The 21,028-nt window shown below is 60.0% G+C and overlaps 2 protein-coding genes across 2 annotated transcripts; both read left to right on the top strand.

The window, feature by feature from the left end:
• The first annotated feature begins 9,964 nt into the window (after positions 1 to 9,964).
• LOC142563447 (uncharacterized) lies at positions 9,965 to 10,822 on the top strand. The gene has a single exon (XM_075674001.1). The coding sequence runs from the start codon at positions 9,965 to 9,967 to the stop codon at positions 10,820 to 10,822; it is 858 nt and encodes a 285-aa protein (XP_075530116.1).
• Positions 10,823 to 11,557: 735 nt separating this feature from the next.
• Positions 11,558 to 14,660, top strand: LOC142563446 (uncharacterized). Its single transcript, XM_075674000.1, has 3 exons — positions 11,558 to 12,325; positions 12,378 to 13,528; positions 14,261 to 14,660. Exons 1-3 carry the CDS (start codon positions 11,558 to 11,560, stop codon positions 14,658 to 14,660), a joined length of 2,319 nt encoding a protein of 772 aa, XP_075530115.1.
• Positions 14,661 to 21,028: the final 6,368 nt, after the last annotated feature.

Genomic DNA, 21,028 nt, shown 5'->3' with positions numbered 1-21,028 from the left:
CCTTTTATTTTTCTCTTTCTTTCTTCCTATTTTGAACGCTCTGCACGCACAATGCGTCTCGTGCACCTGTGTTTCCTTTTATTTTTCTCTTTATTTCTTCTTATTTCGATTTCTTTTCATTTTATTTCTTGTCGGTGTTTTTGTACTCCCTGTGTTTTCTTTTACGCTTTCCTTTTTACTTCTGTTTTTCTGTTCCACCCATTACGTGTCTGCCTCCCCTCGGCCTCATGGATGCGAGACTTGACCACGCCGACCAGTAGAGCCATACGGACTGTCTCACCAGCAGATGTACGCGGCTCTTGGCCCGGTCGTGCATCCTGCGGCCGTCCATCACATTGCGAAGGCGTTTATCTCCCCGTAGCGCTTGATGTCCGCAGGACACAGTGTCGCCTACGATATTTATTTTAATCTCTCCTTCCGCTTCTCTTTCTTTTATTTTATTTCCTCTCAATTCCCGTTCGCTCGCGTATGCTTGTCGGGTGCCTACGGGAGAGCCGTGTACGCGTCCTGTCTTTCAGTAGACCTCGCCGACTGTGCGGACCGTGACTGCTGTGGGCCATGAGCGCCGACCCGTGGCACCGAGCGAGACTGGTTACGACACTTGTCCTCAAGGACGCCTGCCGCTTATGTGTTCAGTTCTCTTTTCCTTCTTCTTTCTTGCCTCTTTCTTTTCTTTTCATGACTGTATTTTCCCATATCGCCTGTACTTTCCTCCCCCCCCTTTTTTCTTTTCTTTTCCCTTCGACCATTTCACTCTTACTCTGCTGGGAAAGGGGGGATCTTCTCACCTTCTTTTACGGCATGTCAATGCCACCTCGTCTCCGCCTCTTTCTTTCATCATCATTAAAAGCCCGACGCGAGGGCTTCTGAGCTCGCTGAGACGCCTCAGGACACAAACGCGTTACCATTAGCCCACAATTTTATTTTTCCAATTGGCTTTTCTTTACAAAAACATGCGCTTTGGGTTCTAATTCACACCCCTTTTCATTTATTTTTAATTGGCTGTAAACCTGGTATGCATTTCTGCAGGTACAGGTTTTTCCCCACCATTTATTTTTGCTTTTGCTTTCGGGAATAAACGGGGAAGCAGTCGGCCGGGGCGGTACACCCCCCACATGATAACTCGACAGCGCTCGTGCAAGTGATAACACGAGCGCTCGTGCAAGTGATCGGCTGGCCGGTGGAATCGGGCTCCTGCTTTTTGCTTCAAAAACGAGGTATTTCTCATTTGGCACCTTTAAATTTTAGCTGGGGTTGTTTTTAAACGTTCAGGGACCTAATTCGTTGCGAAAACCGGGCGGGGATGGGTCTTATTTTCGATTTTCGGGAGCATTCTTGTTGGGCCAGCCATCGGGCACAAGATGGCCATGGCTCATACCCCTTGAGCCTGAGCCCGACCATGCCAAATACCGTCAGAGACCATACGGTCTCGCCGTCGCCGCCTGCGACGGCCAGTGCGGGTGCGTCGCCGAAATCGGATTTTTCCGATGCCGGCGACGACATCCTCGCCGCATTCGCGTTACAGGAGGAGATTACGGACGGGACCGCGCCGGCCGCGGCGGGCGAAGACGACGACCGGTTGTCCTCGGTGTCCTCGGACCGCGGCGAGCGGGGACAGGCCCGCCTGCGCGAGATCGAGCAGGAGATCCACCAGTATTGCTCGAACGTGGCGAACAAGGTGCCCGTCGCGGCGCGCAGCTTCATCGCGACCCGGCTGTACGAGATCGTCCACCTCTTCTCGGACCTGCGGTCGGACGCGTCGATGGAGCGGGGCGCGGCCGTCGCCCTGCGCGGCGAGTTGGTCGAGGCGCGCCGGGAGGTCGCAGCGCTGCAGCGACGGGCCATCGTCGCCGAGGGGCGCCTCGAGGGCTCTATAGTCCTGGCGCCCGGTCCCAGGAGTGCGGGACGCGATCCCGGCGCGTCCTCGGCGGCTGCCAGCTCGGGCCCCGGCGTTCCGATCGCGGCGGCGGGCGCCGTGAGCTACGCCGCGGCGCTGAGGGCGTCGCCCGCGGCGGCGGCGAGCGGCGTCGGACCGGCCGCGGCGGCGGGCGCGCGGACGGCGCCCACGTTCGAGCACGTGGCTTTCCTGACGCCCACGGCGCCGACGACGACACCGGCGAGGGACGCCCTTCGCCTACTCAAAACGAACATCGACCCGGCCGCCAAGAACATCAGGGAGGTCACGCTGCGGCACACTCGGTACGGCCTGACCGTTTTTTCACACGCGCGCGAATCCATAGACAACCTGAAGGCGGCGATCGCGGAGAATTCCGTCACGCGCTCCTCGCTGTTAGTTCGCGTGGGCGAGAAGCGAAACCCCCACGTGAAGTTTAGCGGGGTCGACCCGGACGTCGCGCCCGACGAATTTATAAGAGTACTGTTGCGTTTCGCCTGCGACACGTGGTTTTGCCGGCGCGACTGCGGCGGGGCGGCAGACATTTTGGCCCGATCGTCGTCGCCGCAACACTCATCGGCAGGTGTTTCCAGGCGCGACTGCGGCGATGCGACCGCAAAGGATCACCCTCTCATTCCAGTCATTGTGCCCGAAACAGGCGATGCCAAAGCAGGGATCATCCTCTCATTCCAGTCATTGTGCCCGAAACAGGCGATGCCAAAGCAGGGATCATCCTCTCATTCCAGTCATTGTGCCCGAAACAGGCGATGCCAAAGCAGGGATCATCCTCTCATTACAGTCATTGTGCCCGACCGGCAGCGCTACAACAGGGTGCTACGAGATCGTGCTCGACAGGGTGCTACGAGATCGTGCTCGACATGGTGCTACGGCAGCGCTACGACAGTGTGCGTCACCATTAGCCCATTGTACATTCACGTGCTCGTCTTTTGAGGGGTTCCTTCTTGCCCTCAACTGCGAGAGTATAAAAACAGCTGCCCCCGGACGCCAAAAGGAGGGCTCCGATTTCTTCTGTTGAGTAAAGTGCTCTCCCGTCTCTCTACTTCGGTCAACCTGACCGCCAACTCTCTGCGATGTTAAAATAAACAAGTTGTTTCGTTGGTACCAGTCGACTCATGCTTTGCCGGGACCTTCGGATGCTTCCAGTTGTACCCCAGGCCGCCAGGCCAACGCTACCCTTGGGGCTTGCGACCCAGGTACAACCACGGGCGTCAGCGCCGAGTTCCCAACAGATGGTACCAGCGGTGCGATCCCAAAACATCTGGTTGGCAGCGGTGAGATCGCCTCCGACTTCAAACAACTGTCTGCCAGCGGTGAGATCGCGACAACGGAGGCCAGCAGCGAAGAGATGCAGTTGACGGTATGCTGAGCAGCTCAACGACGATCCGGGAGCAGTGCAACGAGCCCTGTGTGATGACTGGTTGCCTGCAGCGGAACGACTGCGCTGGACTCTTGGCTGCGAGGTTTGGTGAGTGCGGGACTTTCTTCTTCTGAGCTTTGCCAGGCTTTTTGTTAGTGTCAGAAACAGAGCTGGTAATTGTGGTTGTCGTTGCTGCCGGGTTAGTTTGCGGCAAGACAATAGTAAGCAGTAGAGAAAGCAGCATTCAGAGCAGCCATGGATTTGAAGTCGTTGCGCAAACCGAAATTGTTGGAGCTTGCAAGAGAGTTGGGTCTGGATGTCTCAGACAAACTAAGAAAACCTGAACTGCTAAAGGCTATTCTTGAGTTAGAGGCTGAGGATGACGAGCTGTCGGAATGCCTTGAGACCATTGAAGAGAGGGAGACTGCAAAAAGACAGGAGCGCGAACTTAAAGAGCAAAAAGAAAAAGAAGAGCGTGAACTTAAAGAACAGAAAGAAAAAGAAGAGCGTGAACGTAAAGAACAGAAAGAGCGAGAGCAACAAGAGCGTGACCGTCAACACGCTTTGGAAATGAAGCGTCTTGAGGTAGAGATGGAACGCGCTCGTAATGGAAGTCAGGCACACGGTGCAGGAGAACGCGTATTGTTCAAAATGACTGACCTGATGCGGCCGTTTAAGCTTGGAGAGGACATTGGTTTGTTCCTGGTTAACTTTGAGCGAACGTGCGAGAAGCAGGGGTTCTCTCGGGAAACGTGGCCACAGCGCTTGCTCACTTTGTTACCCGGCGAGGCGGCCGACGTAGTCGCTCGCTTGGATAGAGAGGAGGCAGAGGATTTCGACACAGTGAAATCGAGTCTTCTAAAAAAGTACCGGCTGTCTGCGGAGGCGTTCCGTCGGAAGTTTCGGGAAAATGAGAAAGGCAAAAGTGAGTCATATACAGAGTTTGCGTATAGGCTTATGTCGAACATGCAGGAGTGGCTCAAAGAAGAGAAAGCGTTTGGTGACCACGATAAAGTTCTGCAGTGTTTCGGGCTAGAACAGTTTTATAGTCGGTTACCGGAGAACGTGCGATACTGGGTCTTGGATAGGCCAGACGTTTGTACGGTGGCTAGAGCCGCTGAGCTAGCCGAGGAGTTTGTGACGCGTCGAGCTCGCGGAGCTAAGGACGGTCAAAAGGGTGAATTTGGCTCGAAGTTTGAGAGGCCGAAGTTCACACCCATGAGAGCAAAGGGGAACACGCGTAGTGCGGATGCGAGTGGAAGCAGTGCGACCGAACCTAAGGAGACGGCGGCAGCCGAAGCCGAACGCAGAAAGCGGTTCGAGATGAGGCAAGCGCGCGTTTGTTATACGTGCCAGAAGCCGGGTCACTTTTCGGCGCAGTGTCCGGAAACAACACCAAAAGTTGTGTTTTTTTCAATAGGCAGCACTGACGAGAACATGAAGCTTCTCGAGCCTTACATGCGAGACCTCCTCGTGAACGGGAAAGAGTGCCGAGTGCTTCGCGATTCCGCAGCTACGATGGATGTAGTTCACCCGTCTTACGTAGAACCCCATATGTTCACGGGCGAGTGCGCATGGATCAAGCAAGCCGTGGAAGCTCATAGCGTGTGTCTGCCAGTAGCAAAGGTGCTTATTGAAGGACCTTTCGGAGCGCTTGAGACGGAGGCGGCAGTGTCATCTATGCTGCCACCCCAGTACCCGTACCTATTTTCAAACAGGTCCGATCACCTCCTGCGCGAGAAGGGGCTTTTGTTTGGTGAAGCTAGTGTTCAGGCCTTAACCAGATCGAAGGTTCGGGAGCTCGCTGCAAAGGCGGTAGTTGCGGGGCCGACGTTATCAAACAACGAAAAAGGGTCAGAGGCGCAGCAAGCTGATATTCCGAGCACGCCCGAACTGAATAAACTTGAGTCTGTAACGTTAAAGGCGCCAGATACTGGAGAGGAAACGCCCGACGCGGGAAAGTTAGAAGAGCTATCTACTGATTTGCTCATGGCGCCTACGTCAGACGGACTTGATAGGTTGCTAAAAGTCAGCCGGACGGCTTTGATAGCCGAGCAAAAAAAGGATGGCAGCCTGGAAAACGTGCGCTGCAATGTCAAAGAAGGTATCGCCAGGAAAACTGCGCGTTTTGTGGAAAGAGGTGGAGTCCTGTACCGGAAGTATCTAGACCGCAGAGGAGTGGAGTTCGATCAGCTGATCGTGCCTCAATGCTATCGTCAGGATCTGTTGCGCTTGTCACACGGGGGTTCGTGGTCCGGACACCTTGGAGTTAAGAAAACTAAGGACCGTCTCTTGCAAGAGTACTATTGGCCAGGGTGTTTTCGGGACGCAGACCATTTCGTGAGGACATGTGACACTTGTCAGCGGGTGGGCAAACCAGGGGACAAATCGAGGGCGCCGTTGAAATTGGTACCTATCATTACGGAGCCTTTTAGACGGCTCGTTATTGATACTGTGGGACCTCTGCCGGTAACAGCCACGGGGTACAGACACATTTTGACTGTGATCTGCCCAGCGACAAAGTTCCCTGAAGCAGTGCCGCTTAAAGAACTCAGCTCAGTTGAGATAGTTAATGCACTACTGTCCATATTTGCGCGAGTTGGTTTCCCTGCGGAAATCCAATCAGATCAGGGCACAGTGTTTACTAGCGCTTTGACGACAACTTTTCTCGAAAGGTGTGGGGTAAAGCTGCTACACAGCTCAGTGTACCACCCACAGTCGAATTCCGTTGAGAAGCTCCACTCCGTCATGAAGCGCGTGTTGAGAGCGTTGTGTTTTGAACATCGAACTGACTGGGAGCTGTGTCTGCCTGGGGTGATGTTTGCTTTAAGGACCGCGCCGCATGCGGCTACGGGGTTTTCGCCAGCTGAACTGGTGTACGGTCGCTCGCTTCGGTCTCCGCTTCGCATGCTTCGAGAATCATGGGAAGGTAGGGGCGACGACCCAGTCGTGGTGGAGTACGTGCTTAAGCTCCTCGAACGCTTAAGAAGGGCACAGGAGTTGTCAGGTGAAGCAATGACAAAGGCCCAGCAGAGGGCCAAGGTTTATTATGATCGGACAGCCAGGGCCCGTCGTTTTGAGGTTGGCGATGAGGTCATGATATTGCGCACATCGCTAAACAACAAACTAGACGTGCAGTGGGAGGGCCCAGCACGAATTGTTCAGAAACTGTCGGACGTTAACTACGTGGTAAGTCTGCCAGGAAAGCGGAAAGCACAGCAAGTTTACCACTGTAATCTGCTCAAACCTTATAGACAAAGGGAAGCAGTGGTGTGCATGATGGTAAACGTTCCTGAAGAGCTTCCGGTCGAGCTTCCGGGACTAGGCTCAGTGACGAACAGGGAAGACACCGGTCAAGTCATTAGTGACCTTATCAGTAAAGCGCCGCTGTCGCCCGAGCAGAAAACCGAACTACACCAGCTATTACAAGAGTTTCAAGGTCTGTTCTCTGAGAGGCCTGGTAGGACTTCTGTACTTACTCATGATATAGAACTTACCTCCACAGAGCCAGTACGATCCAAGGCGTATCGGGTGTCACCCCGCCAGAGCGATATTATGGAGGCTGAGGTAAAGAAAATGCTACAGCTCGGTGTTATTGAGGCAGGTGAGAGTGATTATACCTCCCCTTTGATTTTAGTTGAGGTACCGGGCAAGGAACCTCGTCCTTGCGTCGACTACCGCAGGCTTAATTCCATCACTAAGGATCAAATTTATCCGATCCCTAACATCGAGGAGCGCCTTGAGAAAGTTAGTAGCGCTCAGTTTATTTCCACCCTAGATCTTGTCAGGGGTTATTGGCAGGTTCCACTTACAGAAGAGGCTAGTAGGTATGCGGCGTTCATTTCACCAATGGGAACATTCCGTCCTAAAGTGTTGAGTTTTGGTTTGAAGAACGCGCCATACTGTTTTTCAAGCCTCATGGATAAAGTGTTGCGGGGACAGCAAGAATTCGCTTTACCGTATCTAGACGACGTAGCGATATTCTCCGCATCCTGGTCTGAGCATATGGCACACTTGCGGGCAGTGCTAACCCGCCTGCGCGAAGCGGGCTTGACAGTCAAGGCTCCTAAGTGCCAGTTAGCACAGGCCGAGGTTGTCTACCTCGGTCACGTGATTGGTCAGGGTCGTCGCCGCCCCTCTGAAATAAAAGTGGCCGCTGTGCGAGACTTTCCGCAACCGCGCACCAAGACCGATATTCGGTCGTTCTTGGGTGTCGCCGGCTACTATCAGAGGTACATCCCTAGGTACTCTGATATCGCGGCTCCCCTGACGGATGCTCTAAGAAAAACAGAGCCTCAAACAGTCGTCTGGGACGAGACAAAGGAAAGAGCTTTTAGCGCCCTAAAGAGTGCCCTAACAAGCCAGCCTGTGCTACGATCGCCAGACTATACAAAAGGGTTCATTGTTCAGTGCGATGCTAGTGAGCGAGGCATGGGCGTTGTACTGTGCCAACGGGAAAATGGAGAAGTAGAACACCCCGTCCTGTATGCTAGTCGTAAGCTGTCCAGTCGTGAGCAGGCGTATAGCGCCACCGAGAAAGAGTGTGCGTGTCTCGTGTGGGCCGTTCAGAAATTGTCATGCTATCTAGCCGGCTCGAGGTTTATCATTGAGACGGATCACTGCCCTCTCCAATGGCTGCAGACCATCTCTCCCAAAAATGGCCGCCTCCTGCGCTGGAGCCTCGCTTTACAACAATATTCCTTTGAGGTGCGTTACAAAAAGGGGAGTCTCAACGGTAACGCCGATGGCTTAAGTCGAAGCCCCTAACGTAGGAATCAGCCTCAAAATTGTTTGTTACTGATGTTTTTCTTCCTGAGGCAGGATTTTTTTTTAACATATTGCTTTTGTTTAGTGTTTCAAAGTGATGATATGCTTTCTAGTGCAATTTTTCAATTTGTGGACGCGTTCTGAGTGATGCTAGACTACTGTAAGGAACTAGGCAGTGGTATAAAAAGGGGAAAGAGCCTGGCAGGGCTTAGTGAGGGTTGTGCCGTGCTTGCTGACTGAGCGGTTGAGTTTCAGCGTAGTTCTAACGCTTGCCGTGAACGAGAACAAAAATGTGAACTCTCCCGAAGTCACTTTGCAGTGTCCCGTGCGAACCTGAACGAGAGAACGAGGCCTTCTCTGTGCGCTGCGCTCAAGAAACGTCGAGGGACGCCCGACTTCGGTTATGAGCATCATCGAGCGACATCCCTCCGGCCAGCGGATGCAGTCCCCTGTCCATCGGGATCTCCTTCCCCCGGCGGGGCGGTCTGTTGCGTTTCGCCTGCGACACGTGGTTTTGCCGGCGCGACTGCGGCGGGGCGGCAGACATTTTGGCCCGATCGTCGTCGCCGCAACACTCATCGGCAGGTGTTTCCAGGCGCGACTGCGGCGATGCGACCGCAAAGGATCACCCTCTCATTCCAGTCATTGTGCCCGAAACAGGCGATGCCAAAGCAGGGATCATCCTCTCATTCCAGTCATTGTGCCCGAAACAGGCGATGCCAAAGCAGGGATCATCCTCTCATTCCAGTCATTGTGCCCGAAACAGGCGATGCCAAAGCAGGGATCATCCTCTCATTCCAGTCATTGTGCCCGAAACAGGCGATGCCAAAGCAGGGATCATCCTCTCATTACAGTCATTGTGCCCGACCGGCAGCGCTACAACAGGGTGCTACGAGATCGTGCTCGACAGGGTGCTACGAGATCGTGCTCGACATGGTGCTACGGCAGCGCTACGACAGTGTGCGTCACCATTAGCCCATTGTACATTCACGTGCTCGTCTTTTGAGGGGTTCCTTCTTGCCCTCAACTGCGAGAGTATAAAAACAGCTGCCCCCGGACGCCAAAAGGAGGGCTCCGATTTCTTCTGTTGAGTAAAGTGCTCTCCCGTCTCTCTACTTCGGTCAACCTGACCGCCAACTCTCTGCGATGTTAAAATAAACAAGTTGTTTCGTTGGTACCAGTCGACTCATGCTTTGCCGGGACCTTCGGATGCTTCCAGTTGTACCCCAGGCCGCCAGGCCAACGCTACCCTTGGGGCTTGCGACCCAGGTACAACCACGGGCGTCAGCGCCGAGTTCCCAACAGATCGTACCAGCGGTGCGATCCCAAACAGTACTAAACGAGAGGAACCCGGGCCTCGACCTGGACGTCGACGCGTGGAAGGTGCGCGTGACGTACAGGGAGAGGTCGGGTACGTGCGCGTACGTCGCGTAGGTCGACCCGCCCGCGTTCGCGCGCATAATGAAGCGGCCCCGACTCTCGGTAGGGTGGACGGCGGTGCGAGCGGTGGAAGACCTGCACGTTCCTACGTGCACGTTCTGCGCCTCTTACGGGCACGGTAGGACGACGTGCCCGCACAAGGCAGACTCGTCGAAGGCGGTCTGCATGAAGTGTTGCGGCAACCACCTGGCCGTGACCTGTCGCGTGCAGATGGGACAGCCGGAGGTCTGCTGCAACGAGTGCAGGAAGGCCGGCCGCGAGGCGTCCCATCCCGCGGGATATCCCGAGTACCCCATCCGCATGGAGCGGGTGGCCCGCCTCAGGGCCCGCACCAACTACGGCCCCCCGCGATAGAGCGGCGCGGGCGGCCGCGTGAGGGGGGGAGCCGTGGCCCTGGTGGAGCGGATGGGGCCGGCGGCGCGATTCGGATCTGTCAACTGACGCTCGACCACGTCCGCCGAGCGACGGCTCTGCTGACCGAGCACATGGCGCGTGAGGGTTGCGTGTTAGCGGCCGTGATGGACCCGTACACGCGGCGGGGTCAGCTCCCGAAGCTTCCACCGCACCACCAGGCGTACGCGGCGGCCGACGGCCCGCTGTGTGCGATCGTCACGCGCCGGCCGCCTTTCGACGTGTTCCCGACACATGTGTCGAGACTGGTGGTCGCGGTGGAATGCTCGACGCGCGAGTTCGCGGTTACGGTCGTGGCCGCGTACGCGCCGCCCCACAGGGCGATGGACGACGTCTTTGAACACCTAGGTCACGCCATTGACGGATGTCGCACGCCCGACATTCTGGTCATGGGTGACTTCAACGCGCACAGCGTCCTGTGGGGCCCTCGCGAGGGAGACGACAGGGGCACTCGCCTGATAGATTTCGCGGCGGCCGCGGGACTGGTGGTCCTGAACGACGCGTCATCGCCCCCGACGTACGTCACCAAGTACGTCGATAGCTGGATCGACGTAACCCTCGCGTCGCCGACGCTCGTGCGGCGCGGCTACACGTGGCGCGTTTCCGAAGAGGAGACGCTGTCGGAACACCGACGCTTGGACATCGCCGTCCACACGGGCGCGTGCGCGACTGGCAGGCGCCTCACCAACTACGGCAGGCGTAAGTGGCTGGAGGCAGTCCGCAACTCGCGATGGTTCGCGAGCGCGGGAGGCGCGGATATCGCCTCGCCGGCCGCCCTGGACGCGGTCCTGGCGAAGTTCTACGCCGTCATCGATCGCGAGCGCGTCAAGCAACTTCGGCCGGCGCGCGAGCGGAGGAGCGCGGGAGGTAAATCCTGGTGGACTCCCGAGCTGGACGGCCGACGCAGGGCGGTCAACGCGATGCGGCGCTGATTTCAACGGTGTCGCTGCGACCAGCTGCGGGCCATTTTTCGCAGCCAGTACAGCCAGGCGCTGGCGGAATACCGCCGAGAGGTGGCGCGAGTTAAGGAGCAGGCAGACAAAGAGGTCTGCAACCGGTGCAGCCGGCGATCGCTCTTTCAGGCCCCCTTCCGGTTGGCTTTCGGGGCCGCCCGGTCGCACGTCATGCTGCCTCCGCTGACGAGGCCGGATGGCGGCCGGACGGCGAGCGTCCTCGAGTCGGCGTCGCTGCTGCTTCACCATCTTATCGCGCGCGACAGGCCCGAGACGGACGCGCCCGCGCATGCCGAGATCCGCGCGGCGGTTGGTCGGCCGTACGCCACGGTGGAGCGAGAAGCCGTTTTCGCTGGGCGAAATTGAGGCGGTGCTCAGCGGAATGCCGCGCGGCTCCGCTCCTGGTCCGGACGGCCTCGCGACCGAGGCGGTCAGCGAATTATTCGCCTGCACCCGAAATTCGCGTGCATGGTGATGAACGCGGCACTGCGGTTGGGGTACTTCCCCAGGACTTGGAGGAGGGGCAGATTGGTCTTTATCCAAAAGCCCGGCAAGCCGGCGGATTCGCCGAGCTCGTACCGGCCAATCTGCATGACCTCCATCCTGGGGAAAGTGCTCGAGAGGCTGTTACAGGGCCGGCTGTATCATTTCGCCTCATCGCGCGGTCACACGCATCCCCACCAATACGGCTTCACCCACGGCAGGTGCGCGGTGATGGCGCTGCACGCGCTGTGCGAGTACATTAAGCGCCACAAAGCCGAAGGCACGCCCGTGGTGCTCATATCGCTGGACTTCCGGGGCGCGTTCGACAGCGTGTGGCGCCCCCTCGTCATTAAGTACTTTAGGGACCGCGGCTGCTCGGCCAACCTGGTCGGCCTGCTCGGTACCTTTCTCGAGGGCCGCACCGTCGAGTACGCATCGCACGCCGGTTCGGTCTCGGCGGAGACGTCGATTGGCAGTCCGCAGGGGTCGCCCATCTCCCCGCTCCTGTGGAACGTGATCGTGGACGGGCTGCTTCGGTTGCCGATGCCGGCCGGGGTGCGTGTGCAGGCGTACGCCGACGACACGATCGTACTCGTGCCGGGCAAGAACAGGGCGCGCGTGATGGAGGCCGCGGCGGAGGCGATGCGTCGCATCGAGGAGTGGACGGCGGGATGCAAGCTCGCGCTCAACAACGACAAAACCTTCTGCGTCCTCTTCTCCTTCGGGAAGGGAGGGATGGAGAAGAGTCACCCGACCATCCGGTTGAAGGGCAGTGCGAGGGGGCTCCCGTTTCGCACGTCTATCAGGCTCCTGGGAGTGGTGGTGGACAGGCGCCTGTCGTTTTTCGAGCACGCCGAGCACCTGCAGCGGAAGGCAGAGACGCTTGCCATCAAGTCTCTGTCCTTCCTGCGGATGCACACGACCGTGGACTCCGCCATGCGGCGCCGCCTGTACCGACAGGTGCTCCTGCCGGCGGTGGCATACGCGTCGCCCGATATGGTGGTCGCCGTCACCAGACTGCCGGCTCAAGGCGCGCATGAACACGGTGCAGCGCACCATGCTGCTGGCGATCACGGGAGCGTATCGCACAACACGGACGGCCGCGCTGCAGGTGCTCGCGAACCAGCCGCCCATCGGGCTGGAACTCGACAGGCTCAACGCGGAGTTCGCCCTTTTCCGCATGAGACAAACAGTCACGTTCGGCGCGCACACCTTCGCGCCGGACGAGACGCAGTACCCGCACGACCCCTGGGGCGCCCACCCATCGGAGGCGCGTGGGTTTCCGTTCGCGCGGCTCGACGTCACGGCGGCTCGCGCGTGGTCGTCTGCGCCGGGCACGCACGTATATACCGACGGATCGTACACGTCGAGCTCCGCGGGCGCGGCGGTGGTGGTGTTGAAGCCGCGGGGCTCGATAGTAGCCGTGCGCAAGTACCGCCTCACGGTCGCCTCGAGCGCCTATTGCGCCGAGGTGGTAGCGCTCACCGAAGCTTTGAACTACCTGGACACGCATGCGTGGGAGCCGCCGGCGCACATCTACGTCGACAACTTGTCGCTGCTCGCCGCGCTATGCAACGTGGTCACGAGGGACGCGCGCGTCGCGAACATCAAGAGCGCGCTATACCGTCTACAAAGACGGGGGGCATTGACGTTGTTCCACGTGCCCTCCCACCGGGGCATCTTTGGGAACGAGCTCGCTGACATGGCGGCGGGCGCCGCGGCGATATCGGGAATGGACCGAAGGTCGCACCGGTCCTTCCGGGTCGTGAGGGCTGCGTTCTCGGCCGCCGTGCGGGCACGATGGGCCGTGGAGTGGCGCGGGGAGCACAGCGACACCGAACTATGCAAGTGGGTGCCGGATATCACGCACATACCGCGGGACTTCCCGCCGCCTCGGCGGCTGGCATGTCTACTAACCGCCCACGGCAGGTTCCCTTATTACTTCCATCGCTTCCGCATCTCGCAAGACATGCGCTGCCCCTGCGGGGCGACCTGCCGGGACGCGCGGCATTTTTTCGAGAGCTGCGCGCTAACGGCCGCGATAGTGGAGCGGATACGGGCGTCCGGGGGTGCTCTCGCGCCGAGCGATTACCCGCGCCTCCTCAGGGACCGGACGGCGTGCTCGCTGCTCGGGGAGATGGTCGGCATAATTAGCGATCACATGCCGGACCATGGCGGGGTCGGGATGGCGCAGGACGCTTGGTAGGCCGCGCGGCGCGCCGGGGCGGGACACCGTGTGTAGTGCGGGGCGGCTCGCGGGTGCCGGTGAGACCTTTCGTGACACTTGTGCTATTCGTTTTTGGCCGCCTTCGGGTTGTTTCGCGCGCGTGCGCGTGGTCGTCTGCCGGGGGACCGCCCGTGACACTGTCCTCTGGATGAGCCGGCCCCTGGCCGAGTAGGGCGGGGCTTTGACCTCTGCTGGCTCTGCCGAGACAACGAGCGGCGGTCTTTGTGCCGGGGAGGGCACGGCGTGCACGGCGGCCATTTTACGAACTGTCGGGTGGTGCCGGGTGTGTCGTAGCGTGTGCGAGGCGGCCTTGTGGCGTCTGCTGTGGCCGGGCCTTCTTCGATCAGAGCTGCGCCCCCTCGGCGTTCCGGGTGTGTCTCGACGTGCTACGGAGGCTGCGGAGCGGCTGTTGTCCCAGCGAACGAGAGCGCGGGCAGGCGTTCCCGGCGACCGGACTGGCCTCTGCGAGAGACGAGCGCGCAACGAGGGGCGCCGGCCGGGAGTTCCCGACGAAGGCACTGGTGTGTGCGGGGGACGCGTACCTTCGGCATGCCACGGAGGCGTTCCCGGCACTTGGATCGCCCCGGCGAGTGATGCGCGCTCATTGGCGCGAGCCGTGCGTGATGCCCCGTGGCCCACCTTCTTTTGTTTTTCTTTTCGTTCTCCTCTTTGTTACATTACTGTGCTTTCGGTGCTCGCGCCGGGAGGCGCCCCCGACGACCGCCGCGACGCGCCCCAGACGTGTCGCAGCTGCTGGGTGTGCCGCCGGAGGGACTGCGACCGAGAGTACCGTGGCGGTGGGGGCGTCCCCGACGCCCGCCACCTTTGTTCGTGAGCACGGACGGTGAGGGGACGTGCCGGGCTGCTGAGGCGACCACCCCCAGTCGTGTGAGCCGCCGGGAAACACCCCCGAAGTCCGCGGCGGCCCCCGCCGACCACCGGAACGGGTCCGCTTATAGGTGCGGCGTCCCGACGCACAGAAGACCGACAACGACGCCGGGGGTGTTCCTGGCACTCGGTATCGGAGACGCCGAGCCGCCGGGAGACGCGCGCCCTCTCGGGCGCCTCGACGGCGTGTCCGGCGGCGTCAGGAACTGTCGCTGGTGACGTCGTTCCGCGACCCGGCCCCCCTCACACTGCATCCGTCCTCTTTGTCCTTTTATTTCTCTTTTTCTTTAATGTCTGCGCCGGGAGGCGCCCCCGACGACCGCCGCGACGCGCCCCAGACGTGTCGCAGCTGCTGGGTGTGCCGCCGGACGGACTGCGACCGTGAGCACTGACGCCGGGGGCGTCCCCGATGCCCGCCACCTTTGTTCGTGAGCACGGACGGTGAGGGGACGTGCCAGGCTGCTGGGGCAACCACCCCCAGTCGTGGGAGCCGCCGGGAAACACCCCCGATGTCCGCGGCGGCCCTCGCCGACCACCGGAACGGGTCAGCTTATAGGTGCGGCGTCCCGACGCACAGAAGACCGACAACGACGCCGGGGGTGTTCCTGGCACTCGGCATCGGAGACGCCGAGCCGCCGGGAGACGCGCGCCCTCTCGGGCGCCTCGACGGCGTGTCCGGCGGCGTCAGGAACTGTCGCTGGGGACGTCGTTCCGCGACCCGGCCCCTCTCCGTCCTCTTTCCTGCCTGTTCTTTTATTTCTATTTCTCTTTAATGTCTGCGCCGGGAGGCGCCCCCAAAGACTCACGTGGCGCGGCCGGACGGGCCGGAGCCAGTAGGTGCACTTCGGCATCGCCAGACTCGTGAACATCGAAGCCGGCGGCGTCCCTGACGCCAAACGCCGGGTCCTGTACGGGCGCAACGCCAGGACGCGTCCCCCGAGATTCGTGGCGCCTCTGCCGGGAGGCGGACCCTAATCGTCGCGTCCGGGTGGCGAGGGCGTCGTCCGGAGGGCCCCGGTCTGCGCGGGAGCGTGCCTGGCCGTCGGATTGGTCACCTTACGTCGGGTGTGACGCCGGGAAACACCCCCGAAGTCCGCGGCGGCCCCCGTCGACCGGCGGACCGGCGTCACCCGTAGGTGTGGAGTACCGCCGAATGGACGAAGGAGAACGCCGCCGGGGGTGTTCCCGGCACCCGGCATCGCAAGTGCCGAGCCGCCGCGTGATGCGCGCCCTCTCGGGGGCGCGAGGGCGTGCCCGACGACGGCCGGAGGAGATCGCCGGCCTCGAAGAATTTTTGTCCATAGACTATCATCGCTTTCACCTTTTTCACCTTATTTTCTTTTACTTTCTTTTCTCGTTACTTCATTTTTGGCATGCCCATGCCACCTCGACTCAGCCTGATCACTCACGATCATTAAATGCCCGGCGCGGGGGCTTCTGCCCTCGCTGAGACGCCTCAGGACACATACGCGTTACCGTTAGCCCACAATTTTATTTTTCCAATTGGCTTTTTCCTCAAAAACATGCGCTTTGGGTTTTAATTCACAACCCCTTTTCATTTACTTTTTAATTGGCTTTAAACCTGGTATGCATTTTTGCAGGGACAGGTTCTCCCCACCCTTTATTTTTGCCTTTGCTTTCAGGAATAAACGGGGAAGTAGTCGGCCGGGGCGGAGCCCGATGCCCGATGCAGGAGCACGAGCACTCGTGCAAGTGCTCGGCTGGCCGGCTACATCGGGCTCTTGCTTTTTTCTTCAAAAATAAGGTATTTTACATTTGCCACTTCCAAATTTTAGCTGGGGTTGTTTTTAAACTTGTAGGGATCCGATTCGACGCAAAAAACCGGGGCTAAAAGAGGTCTCTCTTGTATTTTAACGCGATTTTCTTGCCGCCGGGTATCGGGCTCAAGATGGCGAAGGCTCATACCCTTTGAGCCCCGGCCATGCCGAGTTCGCGCAAGGCGAAGAACGCGTCGCCGTCCCGCTCCCCCCCGCGGCCCCCGGTCGCCGGGGAGTCGCCCCGCTCGCGGGGCTCCGATTTTTCGGAGGACGGAGACGCGGCTCTTACGTGATTTTGCGAGCTGGTCGACCAGCTCCCAATTGCAGGGGACGAGAGCCGGCCGGCGACTGGCGGTGACGAGGAGGAGGAAGCCCTCTCCTCCGTTTCGGAGGGCACGGCCGTGGCGGCGGCGCTTCCCGGCGACCTCGGGACCAAGACGCAGGGGCGGCTGCAGGAGATTGTCAGCGAGGCCCTAGCGTACAGCAACCTGCCGGCCAACCGCGTCTCCGTCGAGGCGCGCACCTTCTTCATGACGCGGCTCTTTGAAATGGCAGGCCTATGCGTCGAGGAGCGCACGGAGGCGGCCACGGAGCGCGGCGCGGCCCTCGCGTTGCGGGGCCAGCTCATCGAGGCGCGTCAGGAGGCCGCCGAGCTGCGGCGGCGCCTGGCCGTCTTCGAGGCTGGCCTGGGCGATCCTGTGTTGGTGCCGGCCGGCCTGGGGCCCGCCGGTCGTGGTGCCGCCGCGCCTGCGCGCGCGGTCGCCGCGCCCTCGGGCGCCGGCGGCCCGGTGGGCGCGCCCGCGGGCCGCATGAACTACGCGGCCGCGCTGAGGTCGGGCCTAACGCCCTCTGTCGACGCGGCCCGCGCCGGACCCGGTGGTGTTGCGGCGGCGGGCGCCGAGGTGACGGCGACCGACACGCGGCACAAGCACGTCGCCTTTCTGACGCCGGTGGCGCCGACGCAGACGCCGGCTCGGGACGTGCTCCGCCTTCTCAAGGCGAACGTGGACCCGACGGACAAGGACATCCGGGACGTCACCTTGCGCCACACACGGTACGGGCTGACCGTCTTCACTGATAACGAGCAGTCAATTAAGAACTTAGAAAAGGCCATAGGCGGTAATGAGATAACGCGCGCAGCAATCATCATGCGTATTGCAGAGAGGCGCAAACCGCACGTGAAGTTTTCGGGAGTCGATCCCGACGTAGGCCCCGACGAGTTTATCCAGTTACTCAACGAACGAAATAAGGGGCTTGAGCTCAATCTTGAGCAGTGTAAGGTCCGCGTGGCGTTTCGCGAACGGGCGGGCACGCGCGCGTACGTGGCGGAGGTGGACGCGGAGGGCTTCCGAAGGATCACGTCGAGACCGCGCCTGTCGGTCGGCTGGACGTCGGCTCGCGTGAGAGAGGACCTGCACGTCCCGACGTGCACCTACTGCGCGTCATACGGCCACGGGCGCATGACGTGCCCGCACCAGAAGGACCCGGCCAAAGCGACATGCATGAAGTGCGGTGGAAACCATCTGGCCGTCACCTGCAAGGTGAAGATGGGCGACGTCGCCGTGTGCTGTTCGGAGTGCGGCAGGGCGGGCCGCAGTGACGGGAACCACCCCACCGGTTTTCCTGGCTGCCCGGTCCTCGCGGAAAGGGTGGCCCGTCTCCGAGCGCGCACAAATTACGGCGCACCCCAGTGACGAGAGCGCTGCGGGTTGGGGGGGGGGGGTGCGCGGGGCGACGCGGCGGCGGACTGGCGAGCGTCGCGGACGCACCCGCTCGAGTGTCGACTCGTCATCGCGGGAAACGACGGTTTTCATGCAACTGAACTTAGACCATGCGAAGCGAGCGCTGGCGGCTGCGACGCGTCGAATGCAAGAACACGGCACATCAATCGCCGCTATTAACGACCCGCCTTGTACCAGGAAAATGAGGCCGCAACTGCCGCCGGACTTCACCTACTTCGGGGTTGAAGAGGAGCCGCTGAGTGCATGCTTCGTCCGTCGTCCGCGCTTCGACGTCTTCCCGGCGTACATCTCCCGGCGGGTGGTCGCGGTGCGCTGTACCACAGCACAGCGCGAGTGGTTGCTCGTCGCGGCGTAGGCACCGCCGCATTGCTCCATCGAGCCAACCCTCGACGAACTTTCGGCGTGTCTGGACAACCACAACACGCCAGAGATCCTGATCATGGGCGACCTCAACGCAAAGCACGCCATGTGGGCCCGCGCGCCAATGACAACCGCGGTTCTCGCGTGATTGAGTTCGCAGCGGCGCGAGAGTTGATCATATTGAATGACGCGGCGTCCCCCCCCACCTACTGCAACATCTATCTACACGGCGAGCTGGATCGACTTGACGCTGGCGACCCCCGCGCTCGTCCGTCGAGGGTACCGGTGGAGCGTGTCGTCGGACGACACCTTTTCCGAGCACCGCGCCATCGATCTCGTGCTGCACAGCGCCAGCGAGCGAGGGAGACGCTTGACAAAGTGCGGCCGGATCAACTTCGTTGCCGAACTGCGCGACCTCCGCTGGTTCGCGCGGGCTAGCGGGGCAAACATGGGCTCGCCGCAGGCGCTCGACGCGACGATTAATCAGATGTATGCGGTCATCGATAACACGCGTCGCAAGCATCTCAGACCGGTCCTCCCGCACAGGCCGGGCAAGAGTTGGTGGACGCCGGACCTGCAGATTGAAAAGGCACGAACGCGGGCCTTGCGACGCCGTTTCCTAAGGTGCCAGGACGTCGCGTTGCGTCCATTCTATCGCCAACGTTACTGCGAGGCGCTTGCCAAGTTCCGTCGGCGGATTGAACACGCGAAGGCGTCGGAGGCGCGCGAGCGGTGTGACGAATGCAGCCGCAAGTCGCTGTTTTCGGCGCCATTTCGGGCGGCCTTCGGCAGGGAAAAAGGACGACCGCCTTTGCCACCGTTGACAACACCGGACGGCGGCCGGACGGAAAGCGTCCTACAGTCGGCCGCACTGCTCCTCAACGTCCTAATAGCCAAAGATGACGCCCGCACGGACCTGCCAGAACACAGAGTTACGGGAGCAGAGCGCGCGGCCCTGCGAATCACGTGGGCGAGACCGTTTATTCACCGCCGGCGAGCTGGTGGCGACGCTCGCCAAGCTTGTAAACAGCTCGGCCCCCGGTCCAGACGGACTGACGACTGACGTTGTGGTCGCTCTCTGCACATACCACCAGCGCTTCGTATTAAACATTTTTAATACAGCACTCACCCTGGGCTACTTCCCCAAGGCGTGGCGGAAAGGCAGGGGCATTTTCATTGCAAAACCCGGCAAACCCCTAGACTCGCCGCAGGCTTACCGGCCCATCTGCATGACCTCAATCCTTGGAAAGGTGCTGGAGCGCTTGTTGTATGGCCGACTGTATTATTTCCTACTCACGGGGAATTACGTCCACCAAAACCAATTCGGCTTCGTGCACGGTAAGAGTGCAGTCCAGGCACTCACATCTCTATGCCACTACATCAGCGATTACAGAGCGCGAGGCACGCCGGTCACGCTGGTCTCCCTGGATTTCCAGGGAGCATTCGACAGCGTTTGGCACCCCCTTGTTTTAAATTTTAAGGAGCGCCAATGCCCCTGCAACCTGGTGGACCTCCTGCGGACTTTCCTCGACGACCGCACGGTCGAATTCCATTGCCACTCGGGCGTCGTTATGACGGAAGCGACTTTAGGCAGCCCCCAGGGGTCGCCTCTGTCCCCCCTGCTTTGGAATGTTGTCATTGACGGCCTGCTGCGCTTGCAAATGCCGGAGGGAGTTCGCATTCAGGCGTACGCCGACGACACGGTGGTTCTGATCCCGGGGAAAAATCGCCTCGACACCATGGCGAGAGCCACGGCCGCCCTGACTAAAATAAAGGCGTGGACCACCACCACCAAGGTCCGTCTTAACCACGACAAAACTGAATGCGTCCTTTTTTCATTCGGCAAAGGGGGCATGGAAAAAAAGTAAACCGACAATCAAGATTGATGACAGCAAGAAGGGCCTATCATTCAAAAACTCCGTCAAAATTCTCGGGGTCATGATCGATCGAAGGCTCTCGTTCTTCAACCACGCGGAACATTTACAACGAAAGGCCGAGACGCTCGCCATGAAGTCCATCACCTTCGTCCGCATGCACGCGACCCTCGACGCCAAGACCCGTCGGCAACTCTATCGCCAGGTTCTGCTGCCGGCCATCGCGTATGCTTCGCCCGTGTGGTGGAATGCACAACCTGACTGTCGACTTCGAGCACGCATAAACTCGGTGCAGCGCACGCTCTTGCTGGCGCTCACTGAGGCGTACCGCACCACGCGCACGGAGGCGCTGCAGGTTTTACTTGACCAACCGCCACTGGAGTTCGAACTTGATCGCCTCAACGCCGAGTTCGACCTCTTCCAACGGCGCCGATCCGTTACTTTTGGAAGTTCAAGCTACGCGGCGGCTGATGTACTATTCCCGCGAGATGTTTGGCGCGAACATCCGTCGGAGGCGCGGAGCTTTGGCTTTGAGCGCTTGCAAGTCCACGCGGCGGGGCGCGCCGCCAGACGCCCGGGCACCCACATATACACAGACGGCTCCTTTACATCTCGGTCGGCTGGAGCTGCGGTGGTGGTGTTGACGCCGCGTGAGCGGATAGTTGCAGTGCGGCGGTACCGTCTGAGCGTTGCGTCAAGCGCATATTGTGCAGAAACGCTCGCTTTCCAGGAGGCGCTTAACTATATCCTCTCGCACGATCTCGCGCCACCGTTCTATATTTACTCTGACAGCTTGTCACTGCTCACGGCACTTGCGCGTTGTTGCGTTTCGC

The sequence above is a fragment of the Dermacentor variabilis genome, chromosome 11, assembly GCF_050947875.1.
Source record: "Dermacentor variabilis isolate Ectoservices chromosome 11, ASM5094787v1, whole genome shotgun sequence".
NCBI lineage: Eukaryota > Metazoa > Arthropoda > Arachnida > Ixodida > Ixodidae > Dermacentor > Dermacentor variabilis.
This window is presented reverse-complemented; position numbering and strand designations above follow the sequence as displayed.